The following is a 26,153-nucleotide window of genomic DNA, read 5'->3' on the forward strand; positions in this document are numbered from 1 at the left end:
CCCAGCGTGTCCCAGGCTGCGACCCTGAAGAGCGTGACTCGAGCCCAGGAGACGTCTGGTTGGCCGTCGGCGCCCGTCTGCTCAGACATGGACGCTCTGAAACACATGCTGTACACGGGCACCGAGACCAGAGAAGCCCGGGAGAAAGTGCTGCAGGAGGTGGTGAGGCTGAGGGTGAAGCAGGAGGAGAAGCTGGCCGCAGCCGTCCAGGCCAAACGCAGCCTCCAGCAGGTACCACGTCCTGACCGTCCACCCACCGCAGGCGTCCAGGCCGTCCCACGTCACTGTGTTCATTTGTTGTCTGGTGTTTTTCACAGGAACTGGAGTTTGTGAGGGTGGCCAAGAAAGGGCGCCTCCGTGAGGCCGTCGAGGCTAAACGCAACCTGCGAAAGGAGATTGAGCGCCTCCGTGTGGATTGGGGGAGGAAGATGAGGGACGCGGAGGAGTCTTGTGATCGGCTGAAGAGAGAGTTGGAGAGAGAGAGAGCGCTGAGAGTGTGCGACAAAGGCTGTGAGGCGGAGCATCTGAGAGTCAAGTACTCCACTCAGGTACCGCGTCGCCGAGAATCCTCCAGAAAAATGACAGAATCTCTGAAAAGTATCGTTAACATTTCTTTACAAACGGACTCGAGTATTTGAACTTGTGTACTCACTGGTACTGAGTACTGTCACAAATACTTCTTCAGGTTGAGTTTCAATAAATATACAATGACTTAAAAGGTGGCACAGCTGTGTGTGTGTGTGTGTGTGTGTGAGACGACACCAAACAGGGACATGTTTACAGCCAGGACCAGACGGTTCTTTCAGTCCAAACACCGTGGTCACATTAGACCACGTGACCATCAGAGGAAAAAGATAAAACACATGGTTAACACAGTCAGTCAAACAGGAAGTGGGCGGAGCTTTGACACCGCATCACCTGACCGCAGTATTTTAGCCAGTATTTAGCCAGTATTTGAGGTATCGGTATCATCTCTGACCTTCAGCTCTTCTGTCGTTGCTCTGCAGATTGAGGAGTTGCACGTGCAGCTCCAGCAGGCGGAGTCCGACCGGGAGGAGCTGAGGAAGGAGCTCCAGGAGGAGAAGGAGGCGCGGCAGAGTCTGGAGAGTGTCGTTAAGGAGCTCCAGGTCCAGCTGTCGCTGCAGGCTGACAGCTGTCCCCCCGGAGACTGCAGGGACACAAACACAAACAAACACAGACACACCACACAAGTCAGCGACGGATCCTAGAGACGCACGCACGCCCAGGATCGGACAGAAGGGCGGCACCAAAGGAGCACGGCCGAGGACCGGCACCTCCTGTGTTTGATAAGGACAGACCGAGGAGACTCTGTCGTGTTTAGTATCGCAGACTTAACAAACTGGAACGTAGCATGACGACTCAGCATGTTGTAGAAAGGTCTTCCTCACGTGTCTCCAGTGACGTCAGCGACTCCTGACGCCGTCCCAGGATTTTATTTTTGGTATAAGCTATTCTACAACGTGCAAGTATAGCCACACAAGTACTTGAATATAAAGGGAAGGAAGACGGTGAAACACAAGCAGACCGTGGATCTCCTGGTGCCACACCTTACTGGTACACTCGGCGGCGTCACTGTAGACCACTGGAAAGAAGAGACGCCCGTTTACCACTATTTACTTTTTAATATCCGCTTGCTTTTCTTTTGTAACTGTGTGGAGGACGAACCGTTCTGACGCACGGTCGTCACTGCAGGAAGCCATCCATACTCTAACATGTACACGTGTGTATTCGAGCTTGTCTACCTTTTTGTATTTTATACACTTGAAGTATTGCAGGTGACGCGGACCGCCTTCAGGCCGCCACTCTTTGACGCTCTAGACATGTAATGGAAGTGTTACTTTTTTAATATTCCGACGCAACTTTCTCCGTTGCTTCAGCAGTAACTGTTCTGTGTAACCCAATCATGTGATGAACCCTGTTGCCCACAGCTGGGGCAGATAAGTTAACGATTGCCCCCCCAAGGAAAAAGCAACCCCCGAGCGCTGCCTGTAGGCTGTGTGTGGAGACGCGGTACTTCTGATTGTTTTCTAATGAGTGTTGTAAAATAACTTATATTCTAGAATAATCTGCTGCCTACGAACAGAAAGCATTGATTTGTAGTCACTGGTTTTAGGCTCTTAAATCAACAGAGGCTGTTTATATGAACAACATTTCTACATATATACAAAAATATGGATATATATTTTTTTACTTTAAGAAAAGGAATTGCACTTTTTAAAAAAAGGAACCTTGCAGTGTGCATCGTACTCCCTGTTACGTTTTTTTTTTTTTTCTTTTCAAATCACAAGTAAACGTGAACTTGGAAATTGAACCTACACCCTCCTTCGGCGCCCTCTGATGTACATACGGTGATATTGTAAATAAGATATTTGTTGGTTGTTTGCTTGCTCCAGACTTAATCTGATTATGAATATTATTTTTTGCTCTTACTTGAAACCAAAAAAGAGACTTTATTTGGATTTTGCAAAAGTGTAATTTCATTATTCTATCCCTGAATCTCATTGCAATCACAGGGCATTTCTGAGGATGAATGGTGAACCTTGAAGAGTCTCGACCTGTCAGTAGTGTTCTTTAGGTTTGACATGTGAACACAGATTTTAATTTCTCCCTTGACGTTGTTTATTTGAGAGGCTCTTTATTATTTGATGAATTATAGAGTATAAATATATATATATATATAAATATATGTATAACACCACAGACCAAATATGGTTTTGGAGTCTTTGCACCTCCACCTCCCTCCTCGGATAAGAGTAAAAACTACACCTCCTCCTGGTTTCAACCACAGGTGCTTTTCCTATATATAAAAAAGAAACACTTTTATGTCTTATCATGATACCCTCGCTCAGTATTTGTTGGGTACTATGTAATAGCAATATCCACTTTGTTAGGCTGACGCTGTTGTAGTTCTTGATTTGGAAATGGGGATTCGCTCGCTCTTGTTTCAATTTTTTTTTTTCTTCGGAAAATCTGTATAATACCCATTAAAATCGAATTCAATCTGACGAAGTTCTTTGTTTCTCTGTGTTTCCATTAAATTTCCAGCTTTAATAATCGAGGTTTGTTTGTTTGTACATAAACCATCAGTCTGGGCTCTAAAAAAAAAAAAATGAATGAACAACTGCGATGGCCGGGAATCGAACCCGGGTCAACTGCTTGGAAGGCAGCTATGCTCACCACTATACCACCATCGCTGTGCGAAAGGAAAAATATTAAGGACAATTTCTTTGAAAAAAAATCAAATATAATTGTAAATCGCATATAACATGTTTTACTGGCTTTTAAATACATTAAAATATTTTATGATGAAAACTATAAATATAGTTTTCATTATTATTTAAGAGGATCGTACAACGTGGCATGACGTCACTGACTACTAATTTTTTTTTAATTATTAAAATATCCAAATATGTCTTTCTTGCGGAGCCCCTACAGGAACATGGAGGTAAATTCATAAATAAACGTTTCAGGTAAGAATTATAAATGTTTTTTTTTTCCTCACGTCACTTCTTCCTGTTAACTACGCGTCACTTCCGTTTTTCCAATCAAGGCGACGCGGCAGATTTGTTTGTTCAGAAGTTTTTACTCCAACTTCGCAGCCTCTCAAGTCACGTCGACGGTCTGTGTCACTTTATTACGTTTTGGACAATAATTTAGTTTCGTTAGTCAAAGTTTAATCGGAAAAAATCCAGACATAACTTAATAGACAAACGCTATGTTTGAGGTGGTTGCTGATTAGTAGAGTCCAGCTATTCCTCACTCGTTAGTCAAAGTTTAATCGGAAAAAATTCAGACATAAGTTAATAAACAAACGCTATGTTTGAGGTGATTGCTGATTAGTCCAGCTATTCCTCACGAGGGCGTACGAGGACCTCTAGTGATATACGATGGTATTGTAACGTTTGAAGGAGAATGGTTGCGTTAAATACATATTCAACATCACTTTTGTTTTAGCAAATGCTAAAAAAAAGTAACAAAGATAATCAACGCAAAATTAAATTTATTTTTTATTTTAATTTTCATTATTAGACGTTAAATTGACTTTCATTTAATAATCTAATGGCATGGCCACATATGTACAGTACAGTGTCGTACGTGGTAGGACAGAAAAAGCTTCTCACGAAAAGAAATTAACCAGTGATGTAGACGGTGTGTGTCACTCCCTCGCCTGTAGGGGGCCATCACTGCACACGGTTAAAAGTCATTTGTTTTTACTCCATATCCAAACGATTGCGTGATCCTAGTTTCTGAGACTTTATATTAATGTCAGGTGTGGATTTTTTTTTTTTACCACAGTGTTTATCATTTTTCACCACTTTTGTTCTTCGAGGCTCCACCTACTGGTCGGTTGAAAATCCTCCTCCGGGAGCAGGAGCGAAGCTTCCCTCCAGGATTACAGCTTGAGGAAGACTTAGTGACTGACACATGTTACATGTTCTGCAGCGTTTCTTTTGGTGGAAGGAAGGAAATACGTGGAAACAAATTCACAGATCACCGACTTCAGAGTCATGACCGCTGCCGGTGAAAATGGGAATATTACCGACACCACTCCCTGATCCCACTCTGAAGAACTCACCTGGAAGACATCCTGAACACAGCAGAATGAGGAGGACGGTGGGTTCATGTGGTGTGACCGGGGTCCGACCTGAACGTGGGATTCAGAGATGAACTTCGACCCAGCCATGACGCCGTTGTCTGCTCCTGGGCCGCGTGGCAGCCCTTCATCACCCACGAAGACCGGCTTCCAGTCTCTGGGTTTGTTGTCTTCACCGGTGGGTTCTCCATCTGGGGCCAGAGTCTCCTCTGCTAAGATCAGACTGGCCTCCAGTCCCGCCCTGAACCCCCCCAACCCGTCCATCATGAGCTCTCCGAAACTCTGGCACAAGGCCTCCATATCCAGACTGGCGGAGGAGTTCTTCTGGATCGGAGGAAGTGTAGTGGCCCAGCCCAAGTGGAGACTGGGCCAGATCGGTAAGAACCCTCCCATCTGTGGAGGGGTTTAATAAATACTCCAAAAATGTTCTGAGAGAAATCTTACCCGTCTGTGTAACACTGCAGTCAGAACAGACAAGGGGGGGGGGGGTTTGTTTACCTGTGGAGGGATTTGAACCTGCAGTGATGGCACAGTGTTGCAGCTGCCACTGCAAAAGAAAAAAAATCTAATAATAAAAATATATAATAAATATCTTGCGGTGCTAATCGTAGGCTAATGAAGTGGATGATTTTTGTAGATTAAAAAGAAACAACAACAAAGTTTATGTACAAATACTCAAGTTCCAATAATGTGGATCCAATAAATGAGTATATGTATATATATATATATATATTTATACTGTACATATAAAGTGCCGTCCTAAATATATTCTCCACTGGCTCTAACGTCACATGAAGTCATTTCTGTGACGGACTTCAAACCACAGACGCTCACAGACACAGGCAGTTGAAGCTGCTAAGCCTCAGAGAAGCTAACGGACATATGGAGAGTGGACAATCCTCCAGGATTAGCCTAATTAGAACGATGATCCAGGACGGGTCACATGTTCTGTACCTCGGCCTCAGGTTACCAACGGTTCCTGCTCTCAGCAAACAACAGTGAAGGGGGCGCTGTTTCTCCATCTCTGTGCCAGAAATATATATTGTTATATTTTTAATACAAGAAAGTCTGACGGGCTGTGAGTCAGAAAAGATGATTTAAAAAAAAACATATTTAACGCCACTTCATTAAAACCAACCAATCACCAGGCCTTAAAGTCTAAATGAGTTCATTTTGAAGTTTGACTGACAGACAGCCACAGGTGACTGATCGTCTGCTCTTGTGCAGTGGAGCGATGTATGTGCAGCATGCAGACCGGGAGTCACATGACCAAACTGAAGGGGAAGAAGAAAGGACTGCTCCGCTTCTTCTACCTGGACGAACACAAGTCCTGCGTCCGATGGAGACCGTCCAGGAAACAGGACAGAGCCAAGAGTGAGTGGGAGACTGATGATGTCATCAAGGTCGACTTCAGCACTGATGATGTCATCAAGGTCGACACTGGAGGTTTTTCTGAACCTTCTAGATCAGTTTCTAATGTAGTGGTTCACAAACTATGGCCCGCCTACCACCTGTGGTACTACTGCTAGTGGTTATGGTACTGTATCACACACACTATATTATACTATGAGTTCCAGACTAGATAACCTAAGTGAGGGGGGGGTGGGGGGGGAAGAGTGGTCCCATAGGAGGTCCCCCTGCCACCATTAGGCCCTGGGTTCAATCCCAGTTCTCAAATCCTGATACGACACCCCGTGTGGCTGCATTTATTATTGCTCATACGGGTGGAGCTGGGAGAGACAGATATTTACATAGACATCATCTCATTATATATACAGTCAGTGACACTTCAGTCCAGGCAGACGTTCTTTTTAACTTGTCGATGATGAACCCACGTTTCTACGTCGTCTCTTTCAGTAACGATTGATTCCATCCATGAAGTCTGTGAGGGCAAAAAGTCCGAGATGTTCAGGAGGTACGCAGACAACCGCTTTGACCCGAACTGCTGCTTCAGCATTTACTACGGGGAGAGGGTCAGATCCCTGGACCTGGTCTCCACCAACTCGGAGGAGGCCCGGACCTGGGTCACAGGACTGAAGTACCTCATGGCTGGTATCAGTGATGAAGACAGTCTGGCCCGCAGGCAACGCACCCGCGATCAATATCCTTCATCAGCCGTTTGACAGTTTGTGGTAGAACCTTCACAGGCCGACGGTCTTCACACCTTAACTACAGTCTCACGTGGCTACAGCAGACCTTCTCTGAAGCTGACAAGAACGGAGACGGAACCTTGAGCATCAGTGAAGTTCATCAGCTGCTGCACAAACTCAACGTGAATTTACCCAAGCAGAAGGTCAGACAGATGTTTCAGGTGAGACAACAACAACGTCACACACAGAAACGCATCATCAAGGCCGACGTTTGAGCCGCACTAAATATGTTGATGCTTTGATTTATGATACACTGGGGTTTCAATTGTAGTTGACAACAGTAGGTTGTTAAAATGCTTTACCACCAGATGGAGCCAAAGTACCTGTCGTGAGGTCCAAACCGACGTGTGTTCATCAGGAATGTTTTTGTTTTTCTTTTTTCATGTCAGGAGGCCGACACAGATGAGAACCAGGGTTCTTTGGCCTTTGAAGAATTCTGTTCGTTCTACAAAATGATCTCCACTCGCAGAGACCTGTACCTGATCATGATCTCCTACAGCAACCAGAAGGAGGTGTTGGATCTCCAGGACCTCGCGCACTTTCTGGAAAATGAACAGAAGGTGAACACGTTAACCTGTGCTGTAATTGGTGGGCCACTAGAGGGCGCACAGCTATTCCACTGAAGATATTTGTATTTGATTTGTTTTTGTGACCTTTAACTGAACTCACACACACACACACACAGGGATGATTTTTGAAATCCTCTCTGCAGATGCGAGGTCTGACCAAAGACTTCCTGATCGACATCGTCTCCAGGTTCGAGCCGTGTCCTGACAACCTGCAGAAAATGGTCCTGGGTATTGATGGTACGTGTGCAGTGTTTCTCCCCGTATCATTTAGAAAATAAAACAATATCAGCTCAATATCAGACGTTTCTTTTTCTCCGTAGGTTTCACCAACTACATGAGAAGTCCTGCAGGCGACGTCTTCAACCCGGAGCACCAGCAGGTGAACCAGGACATGACGCAGCCGCTCAACAGCTACTTCATCGCCACGTCACACAACACCTACCTGACGGGAGACCAGCTGCTGTCCCAGTCCAGGGTGGAGATGTACGCCTACGTCCTCCAGGCTGGCTGTCGCTGCGTGGAGGGTAATGGCCTGTAGGGGGCGGACTTGGTTCTTTAGGCTGTCAATCAATCTCTAAAGTGAGCGTGTCTCCTCCTGCTCCTCCTCGTCTTCTAGTGGACTGCTGGGACGGACCGGACGGAGAGCCCATCATCCACCACGGCTACACGCTGACGTCCAAAATTCTCTTCAGAGACGTGATCGAAACGATCAACAAACACGCCTTCACAAAGTCACAGTAAGGTTGACGGCCCCGACGGTGACACGATACCACGACTGCACTGAGTCCTGCTCCTCTAACAGGAGGATCATGGTCCTCCTCCCAGGTACCCGGTGATCCTGTCCATAGAAAACCACTGCACCGTGCCTCAGCAGAAACGGATGGCCCAGTGTTTGACTGAGGTACTGCAGGACAAGCTGGACTTGTCCAACGTCAACGTGCACGAAACCAAGAAGCTGCCCTCCCCTGAGTCTCTGAAGGGGAAGGTCCTGGTCAAAGTAATGTCCTCTGTTGATCTGAAGAAAAACCTCAGGAGGAAAAATGAACACAAACAGAAAAACGTTTGGGTTTTTTTTTTCTTCAGGGAAAGAAACTTCCTGCGAATCTGGACCCTGATGCAGAGGAAGGAGACGTGTCTGATGAAGACAGTGGTGACGAAGAGGCGGGCAGCGATGACGATGACACACAGGCCAGTAAAACACGGTCGGATGGAGAGGGGGATGGATGAATGGTTGGTTGGATGGTTAACGGTTGCATGTCGACTGTTTCAGGACGGGAACGTTAACTCTGTCAGTCAGACCAAAAAGAAGAGACGATTTACCAGATCCATCATGAGGAGCTTCGATAGAAAGGTCTGACGAGGCGTCTCTCTCTCTCTCTCTGTCTCTCTCTCTCTGTCTCTCTCTCTCTCGTTATCTTTTCACTGTTTTTTTTTTCATATTAAAGAAAAAGAGAGTTCGAGTGAAGAACAGGTCCCAGTCCGACGGAGAGTCCGACGTCAGCAGCAGCAGAGAAAGGACTCAGATCGTGTACCATCCCAAGTAGGACTCAGAGATGGTTCCTCTAAGACCAGGTTCTCAGTCTTCTTCTAACCCCCCCTCTCCCCCCCCCATCTCTTCAGAAAGAGAAAAACCATGAGACTGTCTCGACCTCTGTCAGATCTGGTCAAATACACCAAGGCCGTCCGTGTGCACGACATAGAAACACAAGGTAAACGTCAACATCCGTCAACATCCGTCGTACGTTTGGAGAACCGTTGGATCGATCCATGTTTCTGTGACAGGGTTCACGAACAGCTGGCAGGTGTCGTCGCTGGACGAGACGGTGGTGAACCAGATCCTGCAGCTGAAGCCCGCTCAGCTGCTGCGTCTGAACCAGCGGCAGCTGCTTAGAGTCTATCCGTCCAACTACAGGGTGGACTCCAGCAACTTCAACCCACAGCCGTACTGGAACTCAGGCTGTCACATGGGTAAGAGGGTCAGGGAGGTCGACCTGGGCGAGAATGTCTTCTCCGTCTGATTCTCCGTCTGATTCTTCTTCTTCTTCTTGGTCTTGGTCTCAGTGGCGATGAACTACCAGACGGAGGGACGCATGTTAGAACTGAACCAGGCCAAGTTCTCCAGCAACGGGAACTGTGGATACACCCTGAAGCCCAAATGCATGTGGAAAGGTGAAAGGTCACCTGGTACTGACTTGTTGTGGGCTGTTTTAGGAGTGAAGACGGACAGGTGTGTTCTTGTTGTCAGGTTCCTTCAACCCCACGTCTGAGGACCCTCTACCAGGACACAAGAAGACCCAGCTGGTGCTGAAGGTCATCAGCGGTCAGCAGCTTCCCAAACCCAAGGACTCCATGTTCGGGGACAGAGGAGAAGTAAAGCTAACGATGCTAACAGTGCTAACAGTGCTAACAATGTGTTGACTGGTCACAAACAGGAAGTGACGTTGCTCTTAATGACGATGACATCATCAATTGATCCATCAGTCCGTCCAATCAGCACTCATTTAGGTTTGCCTAAAAGGCAGCACATTTAAAAAATATATACTTTTGTATATATTTATTTTATATATGTAAATATATAAATGTGAAAAATTACACAACTAAACTTTATTATTGTATTGTATTATGTTTTCAACTGGAACTAAACCAAAAATAAAATAGTTTTATTGACCTGAGTTAAACTTTAGTCTAAATCTGCTGTGTCAGTTATCACTGTCATTAGGAGCAACATTTAAAAAAAAGAATCTGGAAATGAAATGAAACCCTGGTGTTTTTCTCCACGTTGAGATCATCGACCCCTTCGTGGAGGTGGAGATCATTGGTCTGCCTGTGGACTGCACCAAGCAGCAGACCAGAGTGGTGGACGACAACGGTAAACCTCTGCTGTCTCCACGGTAAAGTCACATGATCTCCAGACAGGAGTATATAAACTGTCTGACCCCCCCCATGTCGCCCCCCCCCCCCTGTTGTCTGTCAGGTTTTAACCCCATGTGGGAGGAGACTTTCATCTTCAACGTCCTCATGCCACAGATCGCTCTGGTGCGTTTCCAGGTGTGGGATCACGATCCCATTGGTCGAGACTTCATTGGACAGAGGACGATAGCGTTCTCCAGCCTGATGCCAGGTACGTGGACCACGAGGCGTCCGGTCCAGACCGACACATGAGTTTGACTTTGACCAGGGTTCATGTTGTCGTCAGGTTATCGTCACGTCTACCTGGAGGGGATGGCGGACTCCTCCATCTTTGTTCACGTGGCTGTCATCGATATGTCAGGAAAGGTGAGGTTTTTAAAGACCAACACGTGTTTATCATCTTTAATCTTCGGCTCTAACGTCCGCGTTTCCTCTTCGTCCGTAGATAAAACCGTCCAACGCAGTTCACGCTGCCAGGAAACACATTCAGAAAGCAGCTCAGAAACATTTGAAAGGTCCTCAGAAGCAGCCGTCTCTGGACTCCTCCGTCCAGTCCTCGGAAGACGGACGCGCCGTCTACTTTCACAGGGACCTGGACAACGTCTCCCTGGACAGCAGGAACAGCGACAAGTCTCTCCTGGTCCAGGCGCCGGCGTCCAAGACCGCCGTCCTGAGAGGAGCTGTGAGTGAACCAGTGAGGAGAGCTCACAGGGTGAAGATCCAGGAGCCGCTGCAGACCAGGAGAGACGTCTTCAGCCGGATGTCCTCCACTGACTCCTACCACATGGGGGCTCCACCCTTTGTAGTGGAGGAGAGTTTTGTCATTGACACCTCCTCCCAGGACTCGAATCCTGATGGTCCAGAGCTCAAAAGTCAAAACTCAATACAGGAAGAACTGGAGGATGAACTGGACGATGAGACACGGGAGCAGGGGACGCTGCAGACGTCAGAGACGGAGGAGGGTGCGGGCACCGAAGGACAGCCCGGTGGAGGGACCACGGGAGGCCCCAGAGGACAGACAAGGGGAGGCACCACTGGAGGCACCAGAGGAGACAGACTCTGGATTCAAACCGAAGCTGAAGTCTCAGCCGGTTGTCATGGCTCCGTCTCAGCCGGTGCTGCAGACTCTTCTCCATCCAACGACCAAACCTCCACCCATCGTTCCTCCTTCATCTCCGACCCCAGTGAGGAGAACATTTGGAGCTCCCTTCACCCCAAACCAGTCCAGTCTAATCTGGACCAAAGCTCGTTCACTCAGCTGTCCTAGGAAACAGAGCCCAGTGTTGAACCACACTCACCAAACTGGTCACTTGGCCAACGGCCGCTGCCTGGACCAGTGCAGCAGCAGCAGCAGCAGCGTGGACAGTCTGGAGCTGGTCCCGTCCTGTCGGTCTGTTGGGACACGGCAGAAGGACGGGACGCTGCAGAGGGAGATGAAAGCTCTGTTTGATCAGAAGATCAAAGAACTCCGCTGTAAATCACCGCTTTTTCTGGATGAGAAACTCTGAAGGACTTCATCAGAACAATGGATGTGTGTGTGTGTGTGTGTGTGTGTGTATACAGTGTGTGTGTGTGTGTAAAGACTTGGGAGTTCTAAACACTGCGTTCTCTCAGTCGATAAAGAGTAAATAAAAAATGAACACCATCTATGGATCGTGTTTTTAAGTCACTAACAAATGTCATTTTAGCTGCAGTGATCAAGACGGCCAGCAGAGGCTCCTCTTCCAAAAAAACTGGTGCATATGTGACGTCCACTTACATCACCAGCACCTGCTGTGTTGTTGTTGTTTTAATCGTTTGTTTTCCTCTAAACAGGAACCAGGAAACACGTCTCACTGGTCCAAACTGGTTTCTTTTATAACCAGTAGATTACTGGTAATTACTGCTGTTACTGTAGTACTGTGTACTCATGTCTTTTTTGTAGTACATGTGCCAGAGTATTTACAGTATCGACTTCTTGTTCAGACAAACATGTGCCAGAGTATTTACAGTATCGACAAATGACGTGACGTCAGGACGTTGAGGCTGCGGCCGTTTTTATTCATCAACATCGTGATGTTTGTTCATCTGCACCAGGAACAGTTAGTCAATCTGACGGTTCTTGTCAACTTTGAGTTGGAAATCAGGAATAGAAGAAAGTCGTACATTAGCTCCGTTAGTAGACGTTAACTGCTATGCTAACTCTGTGTATGTGAGGTTTGATTTTAGCTAACAGGTCTTTGAAAATGACTTTTAATCAGATTTTCCACATTTTTCTTATGCCTTTTCTTTGTCTTTTTCTGCGTTCTCCAGGGCGCTGCTCACATCAGAGGTTCTCAAACGGAGGCTCAGTTCTTCAGACAGCACGGAGCAGCAGGATTTCTGTTGAAGATGTGAAACATCTCAGTAAGATGAACAAGAAACTTGATTTTATTTACTGTTCACATTGAGAAAGAGTTGACAATGAAGAAAACAATTTCAAAAACAGAAAATTCAACTTTTGGCCAAATTATTAATACGTTATTACATTTATAAAAATGGGTTTTCTGCGGTAGGTTACTACTGCGGTAGTTTTGTACCGCCCTCTTGTGGTAGAATCTTAGAAGGGCTCTAAGACAATCTGTTTTGAAACCACAGTGTCTCTGATTGGTCAGTTTTCTGAGTGACCAAAATACAAACTCCACTTCACCTTAGTTTACACTAACTACTACTATAACTATTGATTCTACTAGTATTACTAACACATTCTGAGATTAAACAAATAATTACATTGACCAAATAGAAATAGAAAAAGTAAAGTAGAAGTGAGTTTAAAAGTTATTGAAATTAAAAGTAAATTAAATATAAGGCCTGGACTTAGGGTTTTTTTATATGTTTTTTTTTTTTTTACATTTTTTAATTGCCCCCACAGGTGGATATTTTTCAGGTGAGACATGAAGAAACTAAGAGACCATTAGGGTGAAGTCCAGCGCTACAGTCATCCTGTTACCTTTAGCTGTTTTGCAGTTGTGCGACTCTTGTGTACGAGCTCCAGGACGGCTAACAGCGCTCCGAGCCCTACGCCCAGACTAAGGAGCAGGAACAGCCCCCGGAGGCTGTGGAGTGGGACGGATGGAGACCGGGCCTGGTCCGGGACACAGCTGCTGGACCACCACTTACTCTGCAGGTGAGCCAGCTCTCCAGCCTCGTTCATCTGAAGGACGGCCACGCTGAGGTTCTTGATGAGCGGAGACCCTGGAAGAGACGATGCACAGCAGAATTCCTAAAAACTGAAAACAAACTCAGTCTTTTTTTTCTTCAAAAACACACACTCACTCACCGAGAGCCGTGGCGATACTGAATCCCCTCATGCCGATGATTTCTCGAGCTCTGACCAGTTCACAGTGTCGCACCGCCGCCAAGTCCAGAGAGACGGACTCTCCAATAAAGGCGTAGTCGCCCTCCTTCACACGTCGGACGCCTTCGTCCAGGGTCGACACAAAGCTTTTACTTCGCTCCATGTGTTCGTAGATTCTACGATAAACTGGGTTGTTGGAGTTCTGTGTGTGAACAGGAAACGTTAGCGACACGTCCAGGAGAAACGTTCCGCTGAGTGGAGGTGTTAGGTCTGACCTTGAAGAAGGCCAGGGTGGAGGAGCCGGCCAGGCAGCCATACTGGATCCTATTCTGATTGGCCAAATCCTCGAACCCTTTCACCGTCAGCTGAGTGGACTCAGGGCTCTTCGAGGAGCTGAGGTTGGAGAAGTAGGAGGCCAGCAGGACGATGGTGAACAACCACCAGCTGCAGGTGAGGACACGTCCAGACAAAGCTCTGGGGTGAGGACCAGTTCCTGGCCACATGAGAGCAACAGAAAATGTGAGATGAAACAGGACGAGCTAACAGCTAACTGTCGTCGTTGTTGTTGTTGTTGTGTGATTGTGTTTGTGAGTGTGTAACCTTGGAGAGTCAGAGCTCCGGCTGTGAACCACAGGCTTTGGACGAAGCTGAATCTGTTCTCCTCACTCTGAGGTTGACTCCACTCACATGGACTGAGTCTGCAGCACGTTAGCATTCAACGTTAGCATTGTGACAGTCACTGGGAGGTTGGTCACTACACGCACCAAAAACCTGGAGTCACCAACCTGGTCATGACGTAGATGCTGGCCGCCGTCAGCAGATAGGCCGCGACCACGCCGACCCAGGTCTCCGTGGAGAAGGGGGTCAGGAAATCAAACACGCCCGTTTCCACGGTGATGTCCTTCCGCAGCAGGATGCTGATTCCTGTCTGCATGAAGGGTTTGGTCATTCCCACAACTCTCTCTCTGGCTGCGGTGAGAGTTAACGGAGCGATGGCCAGATCTGCCTCCTGCACAGAACAGAAACACAGGTGTGAAGGTGTGAGGCAGAGAAACCTCCAGTCTTTGTCTGGGGGGGGGGGGGGGGGGGGGGGGGAACGACCTCTTCAGCTGTCACTCACCCCTCGAACCACCTCTCCTATCATCCCATTCCAGTTCCCGTTCTCATCCTGCCGGCCGTAGGAATTATCCTTCACCAGCTGAACTTTGTAGGAGAAGCCGGCTTTCTTGGACAGTTCCAGCAGCAGGTCCATACAGAACCCTTCCAGGTCGGTTCCCCTGGACATGGTGTATGGTTCTTGCTAAGAAGATGTGCAAAAACAATGTGTTTACTGACATGATTTTGTAGTATTATTAACGTGGAACAGTAAAACTCAGAGACGCAGCAGATCCACTACCTTTATAGTCGTGACTCTCAGAACTGTTTGCCCTGAGGAAGAGAGAGAGAGAGAAAGGTGACAACAACACTGACCTTCAAAATGAAATATTTATTGGATTTGATATGAGCCTCTGTATCGTTGTCTTTGTTCCTGAAGATTTTTTTTTTTTTTTTACCAGTCCTGGTTTCTGTCCCTCGCTGTGAAGGACACAGTTTGAAGGGATAAAAAGTTGATTTTTTATCAACAAGTGCTCTGTGGTGAGCAGTGTTCCAGCAAAGCTTTTCTTCTTTGAAAATGTAACAGTTTCTAAATGTTTCAGTCTCAGTTGGACCTCGTTGTCTTGGCGCTGTGACATCAAAAGCCTCGATTCAGGCCGAGGCCTTGGGGATCCTTGAGCGCAGGGTGATCCTGACAACCATCACATCCTCCTTTTCAAACCATGACACATTTACCAGTTTCTCAGACTCCTGTCACATTTTGGCCTCCTTCAAACACACGCTCTTTGTTTCCAGTGTGGATTTAAAGCCAAATTTGTCAGAAAGTCAACTGGCTCACGTCCGTGTCCTCGGTTGGACAGGATGTGGACGCTTTATAAACAATGAATCTTACAGTTTATGTATTTGAAGCTACAGTGATCCAACAGTGGAGAGTTACTGCAGCTCCAGGGCCAAAAACAGAAGTGAACTGAATATCAGATGTCGATTAAATCATGATTTACATTTAATTTAAAAAACATATTTTTTAATGTTTGTGCAGAAAAAATAGAGGTTGGTTTCATGTCTTACCTGCAGTGCACAGTCCTGTTTCCAGTAAAAGCCCAGAGGAGACCAGAAAGAATACAGACCACATGGTGGAGTTGCTGGTTTGAATCCTAAAAACACAGTAAGTCATTCACTGTGCATTAAATAAATGTAGGAAAAAATGTTGTTAAACTAGTTAATAATAGTATCTGACTTAAAACTGAGTTATGAGGTTTAAAGAAAACAAACCAATAATTGTCAAATCAAATGTCAAATCAACTCCTCTCCAGGATCTGACTGCACTGATGTGTCAGGGTCCAGGAGCTGCGCTCTGATGGAGTGGCCTCTGAGGTTCTTCAAATTCAAATGTGGGATTCAGATGTGGGTGGAGAGAGTGGACGGACCCCCGAGAGCTGAGGAGGAATACTGTGAGGAATACTGTGAGGTACGGGACTGTACTGCAGTACGAGTATTTACTTAGTACTTACATCTGAAACTTATATCAAATACAGTGGTTTCTAGGTCATATAATATATTTATACAGTTGTATGTGGTTAATGAAATTAAAATCAAAATGATTTAGTGTATGAGCTCATGTTAGACTGCGACCCACAGTTTTTATTCCAAGATACATATTTTTTAGGGAATATTTTTTTATATTTTTTAAATTAAAATAAAAATATAAAATAAATTTTAAAAAATAAATTGAAATTTTTAAATCAAAATTTACCAGCAAATTGATTCATCTCCTAGAATGAGTTTTTCTTAAAAAGCTTTTTACGTTTGAGGGAAAATAGAACTCTTTTCGTCATTGCAGATCCTTCCGTTCCATCTTCCTGTTAAATAATATAAAGGTTAATTTGTTCCAAACTAAAATATTATTTCATATTTTATTGAGTAAACGGTTTTATTTGTTCTGTTTCTGCTCCAACAAAAGTGGCTGAAGAAGTGTAGGGCTGTAAAGGCGCGGAATGTCTACGTCGTTGTTATATTCGCCGCTGGTCACTGTGGCAAAGTCCAGTTTGACACCGATGAGTTCGCGTCGACTCTTTAACCAATCAGAGCTCGGTGCGCCTCGTGTACGGTGAGGAACAGCGGCCTGTGATTGGCTGAGGTGCTTTTTTCCAAAGGGGCGTATTTTTCAAGCCATTTTGACTGAATATTTAGCCTCATCCAGGTAACATTAATTCTATATTTTCGCGATTCTGCCTCAACATTGATGAGTAAAAGGTTTATTCAAAAGCCTGGAAGCACAGCTATGAGACCGGGTGCAGTTGGTGCGTGTGACCGACGTCTCAGCGGAGAACTACGGTTCTGAAAATGACGCTGTCGCTGCTGATATCACCGGTAGCCATGCTAACGGCTAGCATGTCCGCCTGTGCTGTAGCCTCTCAGTAGCTGACACTGAGGCAGCTGCTATCATTCACTTTGACGTCGGCACCACGGAGGAGCTTATCACAAGGTAAACAACGCTACGTTTCTGTGATTTCAGCGGTGTTTGAAACGTTTGGTGACACGTCCGTGTCCGCTGTCCGACCGAGTATCGTTATCACATCAGAGACGGTGTTTTTTTTGCAGTGGTCTGGTGTACAAAGAAAAAACCCCCGACGCTGCACATCGACAGTGTGTTGTTTTTATAAAGATGTGCAGTTAATCTGTGGATCGATGCACGAAGCACTGCTCGGAGCTGCTTGTTGTTGTGCATCTAGTTCGTATAATTAAGTTGCTAATGAACTTGCAATACGAACAGCGTCTCTGCCGCCGTGAGTCTAAAATGGCTGACAGATGATAGATACTAGGGTTGGTATTTAGCGCTTCTCAACCGAACTAGGCGCAGCAACAAGGGGGGAAAAAAAACAAAGATTCTGTAATCTGATTGGCTCAGGCGAAACATGTGGCGCGTGACAGACTAAGAGTTGGACCAATGGGATGGCAGTTGGACTGTACGTTGTCAAGCGGTGTGTTTGTGCAGCAGGAGGACTCGAAAAGAGATGGTATTTTTACTACAGCAGAAATACACTTGACGGCCGCTCCGGTGGAAAACAGACCAACAGTTGAGCCACGTACTATTGGGGCTCCATAAAACTGTCTGTTAAACCTTTAACGGTGGAAGACGGTTGTTATTTCACTGTTCTAAAAACGTATCAAACATGGTCTGACACTGTGAGCTGCTCCTCAGCTTTTACATCGTATTTAAATGTTTGGGTTTCGTATAAAAGTGTTATATACGACTATAAAAGGCCCTGCGTTTACGTCACATTGGTTTTTAACACTTTAATAAAATGAATGTGCTGACAGAACTGTGTAAATTAAACTCAAGTCAGTATAAACACAGGAGGATGAGTGAGAGTTGGTCAGTGTAAACACACGACCACATCAAATCAAATCAAAACTATAGAAACTAGTAGAAACCCTGTAGCTGTAGCTAAGTGTTAGCTGTTAGCCTTTGTCTATAGTTGACAAAAAGGAATCATTAGAACTGTGTGAGTATCAGATGAGTAGCTGTGTCTGTGTTGGACTTGAACATGATCCAGGACTGTGGCCCAGAAAGCTGACAGACAAAAAATGGATCCACTTGGTCTCATGTCACTGATCACTGTGGGCCACAAATATCCTCAAAGTGCCAGAAGATCCATAATCCATATCTAACCATATATGGTCATGTCTGATATCAAACCTCACAGAGAACTGACATTTTCCGTTGTTATTGATGGACGAGTCTGCACAACTGGAGTCATTTTCTCTCGTTTCTTTGGCAGGCTGCTGGTTTGAACTCCCATGAAAAAGAAGAGGTGGTGGGAATGTGAAACAGCTGTCCGTAAAGTCAACATGGGTCGGGGCCGAGGAAGAGGGAGGGGAAGGGGCAGAGGGTCGTCTGTCCAGTTCCGGCCCCCGTCTCCCTACAGACTGCAGCTCTCTCCGTCCAGGGAGACTTTGACGTACGCTCAGGCTCAGAAGATCGTGGAAGTGGACCTGGATGGACGGCTTCATCGGATCAACATCACGGACTCTTTGCCCATCATCACGGAGGATGAGATGACGGCTCAGGACATCACTGAGTGCAACAGTAACAAGGAGAACAGCGAGCAGACTCAGAACAAGACCAAGTCCTGGAGGAAGCCGTCGCACAGCAAAAGCAGGAAAAGCGGGAAGAATACGTCTCATCGGGACCACCGCTCGGGCTCCAGGCAGAACTCCGGAGATGCTAATTCCTCTCAGTTCCCATCCAACCAGAGCGCTCTCCCTGAGCCCAACTTTCGAACGTTGCCTTCAGTTTCCCTTTCAGAAGCCCCGCCCCTACCTTCAGCTTATTACCGGTACATAGAAAGGTCGGTGGAGGAGCAGGACACGGTGGCGGAGTACGACATGGACGAGGAGGACCTGGCGTGGCTGGAGATGGTGAATCAGAAGAGAGTTTCCGACGGTCACGCCTCCGTCCCTCCCGACACTTTTGAGCTGCTCATTGATCGCCTGGAGCGAGAGTCCATTCTGGAGTCTCGCAGCCAGGCGCTGTCGCAGAACGCGGTGGACGAAGACGCGTTCTGCTGCGTCTGTCTGGACGACGAGTGTCTCAACAGTAACGTGATTCTCTTCTGTGACATCTGCAACCTGGCCGTGCACCAGGAGTGTTACGGCGTTCCCTACGTCCCAGAGGGCCAGTGGCTGTGCCGCTGCTGCCTGCAGTCCCCCTCCCGTCCTGTAGACTGTGTGCTCTGTCCCAACAGAGGAGGTGCCTTCAAACAGACGTGCGATGGACGCTGGGCTCACGTCGTCTGTGCCATATGGATCCCAGAGGTGTGCTTTGCCAACACGGTGTTTTTGGAGCCCGTAGAGGGCATCAAGAACATCCCCCCGGCCCGCTGGAAGCTCACCTGTTACTTATGTAAGCAGAAAGGCCGGGGCGCGTCCATCCAGTGCCACAAGGCCAACTGTTACAGGGCCTTTCATGTCACGTGCGCTCAGAAGGCCGGACTCTTCATGAAGATCGACCCGGTCCGGGAGACGGGGGTCAACGGCACCACCTTCTCCGTGAAGAAGACCGCGTTCTGCGAACATCACTCTCCTGCCGGGTATCAACGGGACGAATCAGGGGACGAGTCGGAGGGAAGACTGGTGGGCGGCAGAGGGAACAGGGGTCAGCGCTCCTACACTCAGACCCCCGCCTCACCATCCAACAAGAAGGGCAGTAAAGGCCAGAAGAAGAAGAACACCAAAGGTTCCGGAGGGTCGACGCGGCGGTCAAACGTGCCTCTGCTGCTGGTGCCTCAGATTCCTTCTCACAGGTTCGTTCACTGCCGGACGTCATTCATTATTGATCACATGGTCGCGGCCGTTAGTGGTTTGATGATTGTTGTAAGATGAAGTGAACCCATGTGGTTGGAGGTATTAATATTTAACTGATACTCCACGAGGACGCCGTGGAATCGGTTTTCACTTCCTGCCAAAGTGTTTAACTAAACATTGATCCTGACAGACACTGACGCTGTTGTCTACCTGTCTGTCGTTCACTACAGACTCAACAAGATCTGCACAGGAGTCGACGTCCAGAGAAAGAACCAGTTCATGCAGCGGCTTCACAATTACTGGTTACTGAAACGACAGTCCAGAAATGGGATGCCTCTGATCCGACGACTTCATTCCCACATGCAGGCGCACAAGACCACGGAGCAGGTGAGGAACCAACGGAAACCAACGGAGCAGGGGACTGACCAGCAGAGCAGGGGAGGAACCAACAGAGCAGGTGAGGAACCAACGGAGCAGGTAACGGCCCAACAGAGCAGGTGAGGAACCAACGGAGCAGGTGACTGACCAACGGAGCAGGTGACTGACCAACGGAGCAGGTAACGGCCCAACAGAGCAGGTGACTGACCAACGGAGCAGGTAACGGCCCAACAGAGCAGGTAACTGACCAACGGAGCAGGTAACGGCCCAACAGAGCAGGTGAGGAACCAACGGAGCAGGGGACTGACCAGCAGAGCAGGGGACTGACCACACGACAGCTTGAACGTTTCACTCCAGTCTGTTTATTAACTGTTTGGTCGTCAAAGACTTCAAATTCAAATGTACGATACTAATGCAAAGGGTTCAAAAATCCTCCTTGAAATGATTTTGGAATACTCTGGAATACTGTGTGGAGAACCAACAATAGCTGACCTTTCACCTCTGTGTCCAGCGAGAACCTGACGAGAAGTTGTGTGCGGCGAGAGAGGAGCTGCGGTACTGGCAGAAGCTGCGACAGGACCTGGAGAGAGCCAGACTGTTGGTGGAACTGATCCGTAAGAGAGAGAGACTAAAGAGAGAGGAGGTGAGGTTCTGCTGCTCCACAGTCAGCCCTCGCTCTGCTCTGAGTCTCAGTCCTAGTTTGTGTAAGAACGGCTCAGATCGATGGAGTACTGGACTGTTGAGAGCACCTGATTATAAGCCACGCCCACTAGACCTAAAAAGAAACAAATGATTGTAGATTCAGAGGCCGCACTTCTCTGTAAGCTGCAGATATTTACACAGAATAAATATTTCTTAACAACACGGCTGGTTACACATCGGCCCTAATTAGAGCTGGACCAATGAGGGAAGAGTGATTAGTGATGTCACAGCTGACTCAGGTTAACTGTGTTCTCTCTTCTTCTTCTTCTTCTTCTTCTCCTTCTCCTTCTCCTTCTCCTTCTCCTTCTTCTCCGTCTTCTCCAGTTGAAAGTCCAGCAGACCACTCTTGAGCTGAAGTTGACCCCGGCCCTGGTTCTTCTCCGCTCCACGCTGGAACAACTGCAGGAGAAGGACACGGCCAAGATCTTCTCCCAGCCCGTCAATCTGTCAGAGGTTGGTAAAAAAAAACAAACCACTTCAATCTTAATGTTCAGACCTTTATTTATGAACCGTCCAATGTTGTGATGACGATGACTCCCTCAGGTCCCAGATTACCTGGAGTTCATCTCCAAACCCATGGACTTCTCCACCATGAGGACCAAACTGGAGGGACACGGTTACTGCTCCATCTCTGACCTGGAGAGAGACTTTGACCTCATGATTTCCAACTGCCTCAAGTACAACTCCAAGGACACGCTGTTCCACAAGACGGCGCTGCAGCTGCGGGAGGTGGGGGGCGCCGTCCTCCGCCACGCCCAGAGGCAGTACCAGAGCATCGGCCTGGACCCCAACACGGGCATGCACCTCCCAGAGTCTCCCAACAAACACGGCTTCTACAACTGTGACTGGGACGACGGTGAGTTGTGACCTGAAAATGTTCTTTTCAGATTGACTTCACCTAAAATGGCTGCCACCACTCAACGTTTAACCCCCCCCACAGTGGACTCCCTCCTGGACCCGGAGAACAGACTCCACTTGAACACAGACGAGCAGCTGAAGGTCTTACTGGAAAAACTGGACGTGGTCGGATCCATGCGCACCAGCGGTGGACGGACCAAACGCATCAGGCTGCTGCGGCGGGAAATCAACGCTCTGAGACAGAAGATCAACCAGCAGCAGCTGAACAACCAGAGCACCAACGGTGATGAAGAGGAGGAGGGAGCAAAGAAGGCTGAGGAGGAGGAGCAGCAGGAGGAGGAGGAGAAGACGAGGAAGAAGAACAAGAAGAAGGAAAAGAAAACCAAGACAAAGAAGTCGACCAGTGAAGCCAAGGGAGCGTCAACAGTGTCCAACTGTGGGACAGGTGAAAACGTCGATGAAATGAAATCTGTTTCACGTCATTGAGGTTTAATTTAGATTCAAATGAAACACATTAATCAGTCTGAGCTGTTTTAGATGATCAGTGATCTAAAAATAATGTCCTCACTTTTTTTGTATTTGTTCTAAATCAGTTGTACATTTTAACAGTTTAATGGAAATATAAAAAGGTTTGGATGAAACATTAATGATGAGTTTTCTGTCCTCTGCCAAGACTCTCCTCCTGTGCTGGAGCTCACCTGTCCAGTGTCGTCTCCTCTTCCTGGAGACGCTCCTCTGGAGCCTCCCGTCCTGGGTATTGTCACGGGGGGGCGGCGGTCGCCGGGTCGTTCCTACAAACGCCAGAGGTCGTCCCGCAGCGGGAGCAAAAGCCAAGGCGAAGACGAGGCCGAGGTCGGCGAAACGCCATCGTCACAGCAGGAAGCGGTTCACGAGGCGACGCCACTGGGAAAGCCTCCACCTCAGTCTTTGGCCGGCGTCGGCCGCCGCACGTCCGTTTTGTTTAAGAAAGCTAAAAACGGAGCACGGACTTCGAGGAGTAAGACGTCACCGCAACAAAACGGAAAATCATCCAACGGGTTGGATCACAGCCCCGAACGACCGCAGTCGCCCGGCGTGACCGCGCTACCTCCCACTCCCAGTCCTTCTCCTGCTCCTCCTTCACCTTTGTTGCACCAGCTGAGGTCCAGGGGCATCAGCTCCGACAGTGAGGCTGAAAGACACCCTCACCTGGCCAGGGGTGGGAACGCAGGTGGGAACGTGACACGACACTGCAGGTCACATGACGTCGGCTGTTTATCCATCAGTCGTTGGTTCATTTCTGTGTGTGTGTGTGTGTGTTAGGTCTGACAAACGGGAAACAGCACTCTGCAGAGCTCAGTGATGATGACCAAAAAAACGAGTGAGTAGAGGGGGAGTAAATGTTTTTACCCCTGGAATCTCTTATGATTCACCAGACACTAAACTTTAGAAACATCTGTAATATATATATACACACGTGTGTGTGTGTATATATATATATATATAAGTTCTATGCCTGCAACATTTAAATTTTCTTGTTTGTGATGAGTTTGACCTGAGGCCATGTGACTAAACCAAACATCAATAGTGTTTTGTTTTTTGTTTTTTTTTTTATTTAAATTTGAAGTTGAAATGACCCACCTCTCCCTCCTCTCCTGTTCCCAGCTGCAGCGTCCCCCCCCCCAAACGAAGTCGGGGTAAACCTGCTCTGGCCAAAGTCCCTGAGAGTGAGAACGCTGACGTCTGTGGGTCTGGTGTGTATCAGCAGAGCGTCATCAACACACACTGAAGAACTCCACCAACAGAAACATGCAGTTTTCTTTAGTTCACGTCTTACACTTTAGACCAAAGACCTGAGTGAGAATTAATCACAAATATTGGGATATCCTGTTCACAGGAAAGTCTGCACTTCTGTCTGTAGACACTAAGACAGAGCTCTCACCGCTGGACCTGGTCTGGGCCAAGTGCAGAGGATACCCGTCGTACCCAGCCATGGTCAGACGATTGGTTTTGTTTCTCATGTTGAACAACGTACATCAACTGTGACTGACCAAATGACCTCTTCCAGATCGTGGACCCTGACATGCCCCAGGAGGGGCTTCTTCACAACGGCATCCCCATCCCAGTGCCTCCTGTGGAGGTGCTCAAACTGGGCGGAGAGTGGAGGCGAACGGAAGAAGACGAAAAGCTCTTCTTGGTGCTCTTCTTTGACGCCAAAAGAACCTGGTAAGACACGTGTCACCAACATAAGGCCCGGGACCCAGATCAGTCTGTTTTTAGTGGCCAGTTCTGGTCCTGTGTCAAAATCTTCAACTGGAACTTCTAACTACAATGTGAAAGGCAGTCCTTTCACATTGTAGTTAAAGTCAGGTGGTTTTTCAACATAAAATAAATAATAAATAATTCCACAAAAAACAAAAGAGCAGGAGAACAACGTACAGGAGGTTCACGACGTCCTCGCCCGACGGCGTCTCCTGTTTGGTGAGTGGACGCTGAGGTGTTTGACTGTTTCCCTGTGGTTTTCAGGCAGTGGCTTCCTCGGGACAAACTGCTGCCGTTGGGGATGGATGACACCGTGGACAAACTGCGCCTACTGGAAGGCAAGAAACCAAGCGTGCGCAAGTCGGTTCACACGGCGTACGACCGAGCCATGGTGCATTTAAATCACGTGAGACACAACCTGAACTTCAGTCCTTCAAATTTTATATAAACATTTTTACAGGGCCGTCTCTCAGTCCTTGACATCATGGAAGCTTCGCTTCTAGATGCTTCTCCAGGAGGTGGAAGAGAAGAATTGCCAACGTTTCTAACCATCGTAGGTCTTTGAAGTTTTTCTGTGTAGAACCGATTCTCTGGTTTATAAACGGAGACGCACTTCAACAGATTTGTTTTGTAGACGAACTCGTTTGTTAATTCGTGTACTTTTTTTAAAAGAATGTTTTACACAACCACTATTTAAAAAGATATTTTAGGCTGAAATGATTGAAAGAAAAAGTGTAAATATTTCTGACCGGAGGGACGGAGGTTCGATTCCACATGTACTTGGACTGTGGTAGCCATAGAGATGTCACTGTGTTTTATTGAAGTGTGAAAAGTCTCACTTTATCTACACGTCACATCTGGACTTCAGGCCTGCAGGTGTCGCTAAAAGCAGATGTAAAGCCTGACTCATGAGTCAAGAGTGCAGGTGTCGCATCAGCGTTTCACGACGAAGCTTTTCCCAAAAGAATAAATAAGACTGATCCTTCAAACAGGCCAGAACCACGGGTTGATCACCACAGGACAGACTGATATTTCATTTGTTTGATTTTATGGTTATATTTATTTGGAACCACAAGTCCAGCTGTGACGTGCCGTGGGTGGATTTTGACTTATTTTTCCATATTGTGAAACTGTATCTTACGAGATAAGATGTTGAAGTACCTGCTGCAGCCACAGTGTGACGCCACTACACAGTCGAAGGTGGTTATTGTTAGGACGAAGTCTACTGTCGTTACCAAAGGTAGAGGTAACGGATTAACGGTCATCGGAAAAGTCACTGACGACATGTAGACGTGAAGACGTCCGCTGTAGGAACGAGAGACGGAATTAGACCACGCCCACCTGAGGTCGTACGCCCACCTGTGGTCGTACACCGCCTGAGGTCGTACACCACCTGAGGTCGTACACCACCTGTGGTCGTACACCTCCTGTGGTCGTACACCACCTGCGGTTGTTTTTTCTGGCTGAAAGCACAACATGGCCCTTTAAAAGAACAGTCAGAACAGGAGGGTGGACTCTGAGAGCTGCGTGTGGTTCCGGGTGTGGTGACGGTGCGTGTGTATAGTTCTGTAAATATGTAAATGTGTGTTTATATGGACCTACATGAAGTTATTTAAGGAATGCAAAAATCAAACGTAGATTTTAATTTATAATTTGTGGCAGTGGAGAATTGTTATTTAAAAGACAACAGAACTGTTGAAGATTTCTGTACGATGCTCAGTAACTCTTTGTAGTAGTGATGGTATGTCAGAATATATTCCCTGCACAGCTCCCCTGTGGTCTCCGTGACCACACTCAGACTCAGACATGTTCAGATTTGGAACAGGAGATTTTTGATCTTCGTATTTGAATTCTTCTTCTTCTTCTTCTGAACCCCAGGATCTCCAGATCTGTCTGAGACGATATTTTCTCACACCAGATTAAATACCGTTTGAAACAAGTGTGTGTGTGTGTGTCAACCGTTCCATGTCTGATACTGATGCTGCAGCTGGGAGTGTCAGCTGATGCTGATG

At 47.2% G+C, this 26,153-nt stretch overlaps 4 protein-coding genes and 1 non-coding gene across 6 annotated transcripts in view; 3 read left to right on the forward strand and 2 right to left on the reverse strand.

The window, feature by feature from the left end:
- LOC103385693 (ski oncogene-like) overlaps positions 1-1,607 on the forward strand; it is a 2,270-nt gene extending 663 nt beyond the window's left edge. The window contains exons 2-4 of the mRNA XM_008319657.1: positions 6-231; positions 318-548; positions 1,008-1,607. Of these exons, the coding sequence (XP_008317879.1) occupies positions 6-231; positions 318-548; positions 1,008-1,229 (679 nt within the window). The 3' untranslated portion in view covers positions 1,230-1,607. The remainder of the gene's footprint in view (positions 1-5; positions 232-317; positions 549-1,007) is intronic.
- Positions 1,608-3,143: 1,536 nt separating this feature from the next.
- trnag-ucc (transfer RNA glycine (anticodon UCC)) lies at positions 3,144-3,215 on the reverse strand. The gene has a single exon. It is a non-coding gene; the product is annotated as a tRNA-Gly (tRNA).
- Positions 3,216-3,482: 267 nt separating this feature from the next.
- On the forward strand, positions 3,483-11,241 carry plch2b (phospholipase C, eta 2b; the record flags this gene model as incomplete). Its single annotated transcript, XM_025060034.1, has 21 exons — positions 3,483-3,640; positions 4,318-4,992; positions 5,843-5,989; positions 6,473-6,716; positions 6,797-6,926; positions 7,155-7,325; positions 7,478-7,571; positions 7,655-7,858; positions 7,951-8,071; positions 8,160-8,331; positions 8,418-8,522; positions 8,605-8,685; positions 8,780-8,874; positions 8,955-9,043; positions 9,117-9,302; positions 9,396-9,503; positions 9,580-9,704; positions 10,119-10,203; positions 10,309-10,455; positions 10,531-10,610; positions 10,690-11,241. Coding segments are annotated over exons 2-21 (3,243 nt in total), but the record flags the coding sequence as incomplete, so codon positions are not given.
- A 1,017-nt stretch (positions 11,242-12,258) lies between these two features.
- Positions 12,259-16,016, reverse strand: grik6 (glutamate receptor, ionotropic, kainate 6). 2 transcript variants are annotated; one of them, XM_017036802.2, is made up of 10 exons: positions 15,928-16,016; positions 15,724-15,809; positions 14,957-14,988; positions 14,681-14,860; positions 14,346-14,569; positions 14,161-14,258; positions 13,836-14,053; positions 13,543-13,762; positions 13,213-13,457; positions 12,259-12,605 (listed from the first exon to the last, which is right to left on the reverse strand). In XM_017036802.2, the coding sequence occupies exons 2-10, from the start codon at positions 15,785-15,787 to the stop codon at positions 12,501-12,503; spliced, it is 1,386 nt and encodes a 461-aa protein (XP_016892291.1). In that variant the 5' UTR covers positions 15,788-15,809; positions 15,928-16,016; the 3' UTR covers positions 12,259-12,500. The 2 variants fall into 2 exon arrangements, with proteins under 2 accessions (XP_016892291.1, XP_008317838.2); XM_008319616.3 differs by having other exon boundaries at positions 15,724-15,930.
- Positions 16,017-16,417: 401 nt separating this feature from the next.
- Positions 16,418-26,081, forward strand: brpf3a (bromodomain and PHD finger containing, 3a). Its single transcript, XM_008319612.3, has 13 exons — positions 16,418-17,140; positions 18,438-19,961; positions 20,193-20,349; positions 20,852-20,983; positions 21,367-21,495; positions 21,586-21,898; positions 21,983-22,345; positions 22,574-23,110; positions 23,203-23,260; positions 23,545-23,633; positions 23,777-23,874; positions 23,948-24,105; positions 24,406-26,081. Exons 2-13 carry the CDS (start codon positions 18,457-18,459, stop codon positions 24,587-24,589), a joined length of 3,723 nt encoding a protein of 1,240 aa, XP_008317834.1. The 5' UTR covers positions 16,418-17,140; positions 18,438-18,456; the 3' UTR covers positions 24,590-26,081.
- Positions 26,082-26,153: the final 72 nt, after the last annotated feature.

The sequence above is a fragment of the Cynoglossus semilaevis genome, chromosome 11, assembly GCF_000523025.1.
Source record: "Cynoglossus semilaevis isolate Cse_v1.0 chromosome 11, Cse_v1.0, whole genome shotgun sequence".
Lineage (NCBI taxonomy): Eukaryota > Metazoa > Chordata > Actinopteri > Pleuronectiformes > Cynoglossidae > Cynoglossus > Cynoglossus semilaevis.

Coding starts and splice junctions, on each gene's coding strand:
- grik6 (XM_008319616.3), bottom strand. CDS start 15,829: ATGACTTACTGTGTTTTTAGGATTCAAACCAGCAACTCCACCATGTGG. Junction 14,989..15,723: donor AACAGGACTGTGCACTGCAG/GTAAGACATGAA, acceptor TCTCTTCCTCAG/GGCAAACAGTTCTGAGAGTC. Junction 13,763..13,835: donor CCACCCTGGCCTTCTTCAAG/GTCAGACCTAAC, acceptor GTTCACACACAG/AACTCCAACAACCCAGTTTA.
- brpf3a (XM_008319612.3), top strand. CDS start 18,457: ATGAAAAAGAAGAGGTGGTGGGAATGTGAAACAGCTGTCCGTAAAGTC. Junction 20,350..20,851: donor CGCACAAGACCACGGAGCAG/GTGAGGAACCAA, acceptor CTCTGTGTCCAG/CGAGAACCTGACGAGAAGTT. Junction 21,899..21,982: donor CAACTGTGACTGGGACGACG/GTGAGTTGTGAC, acceptor CCCCCCCCACAG/TGGACTCCCTCCTGGACCCG.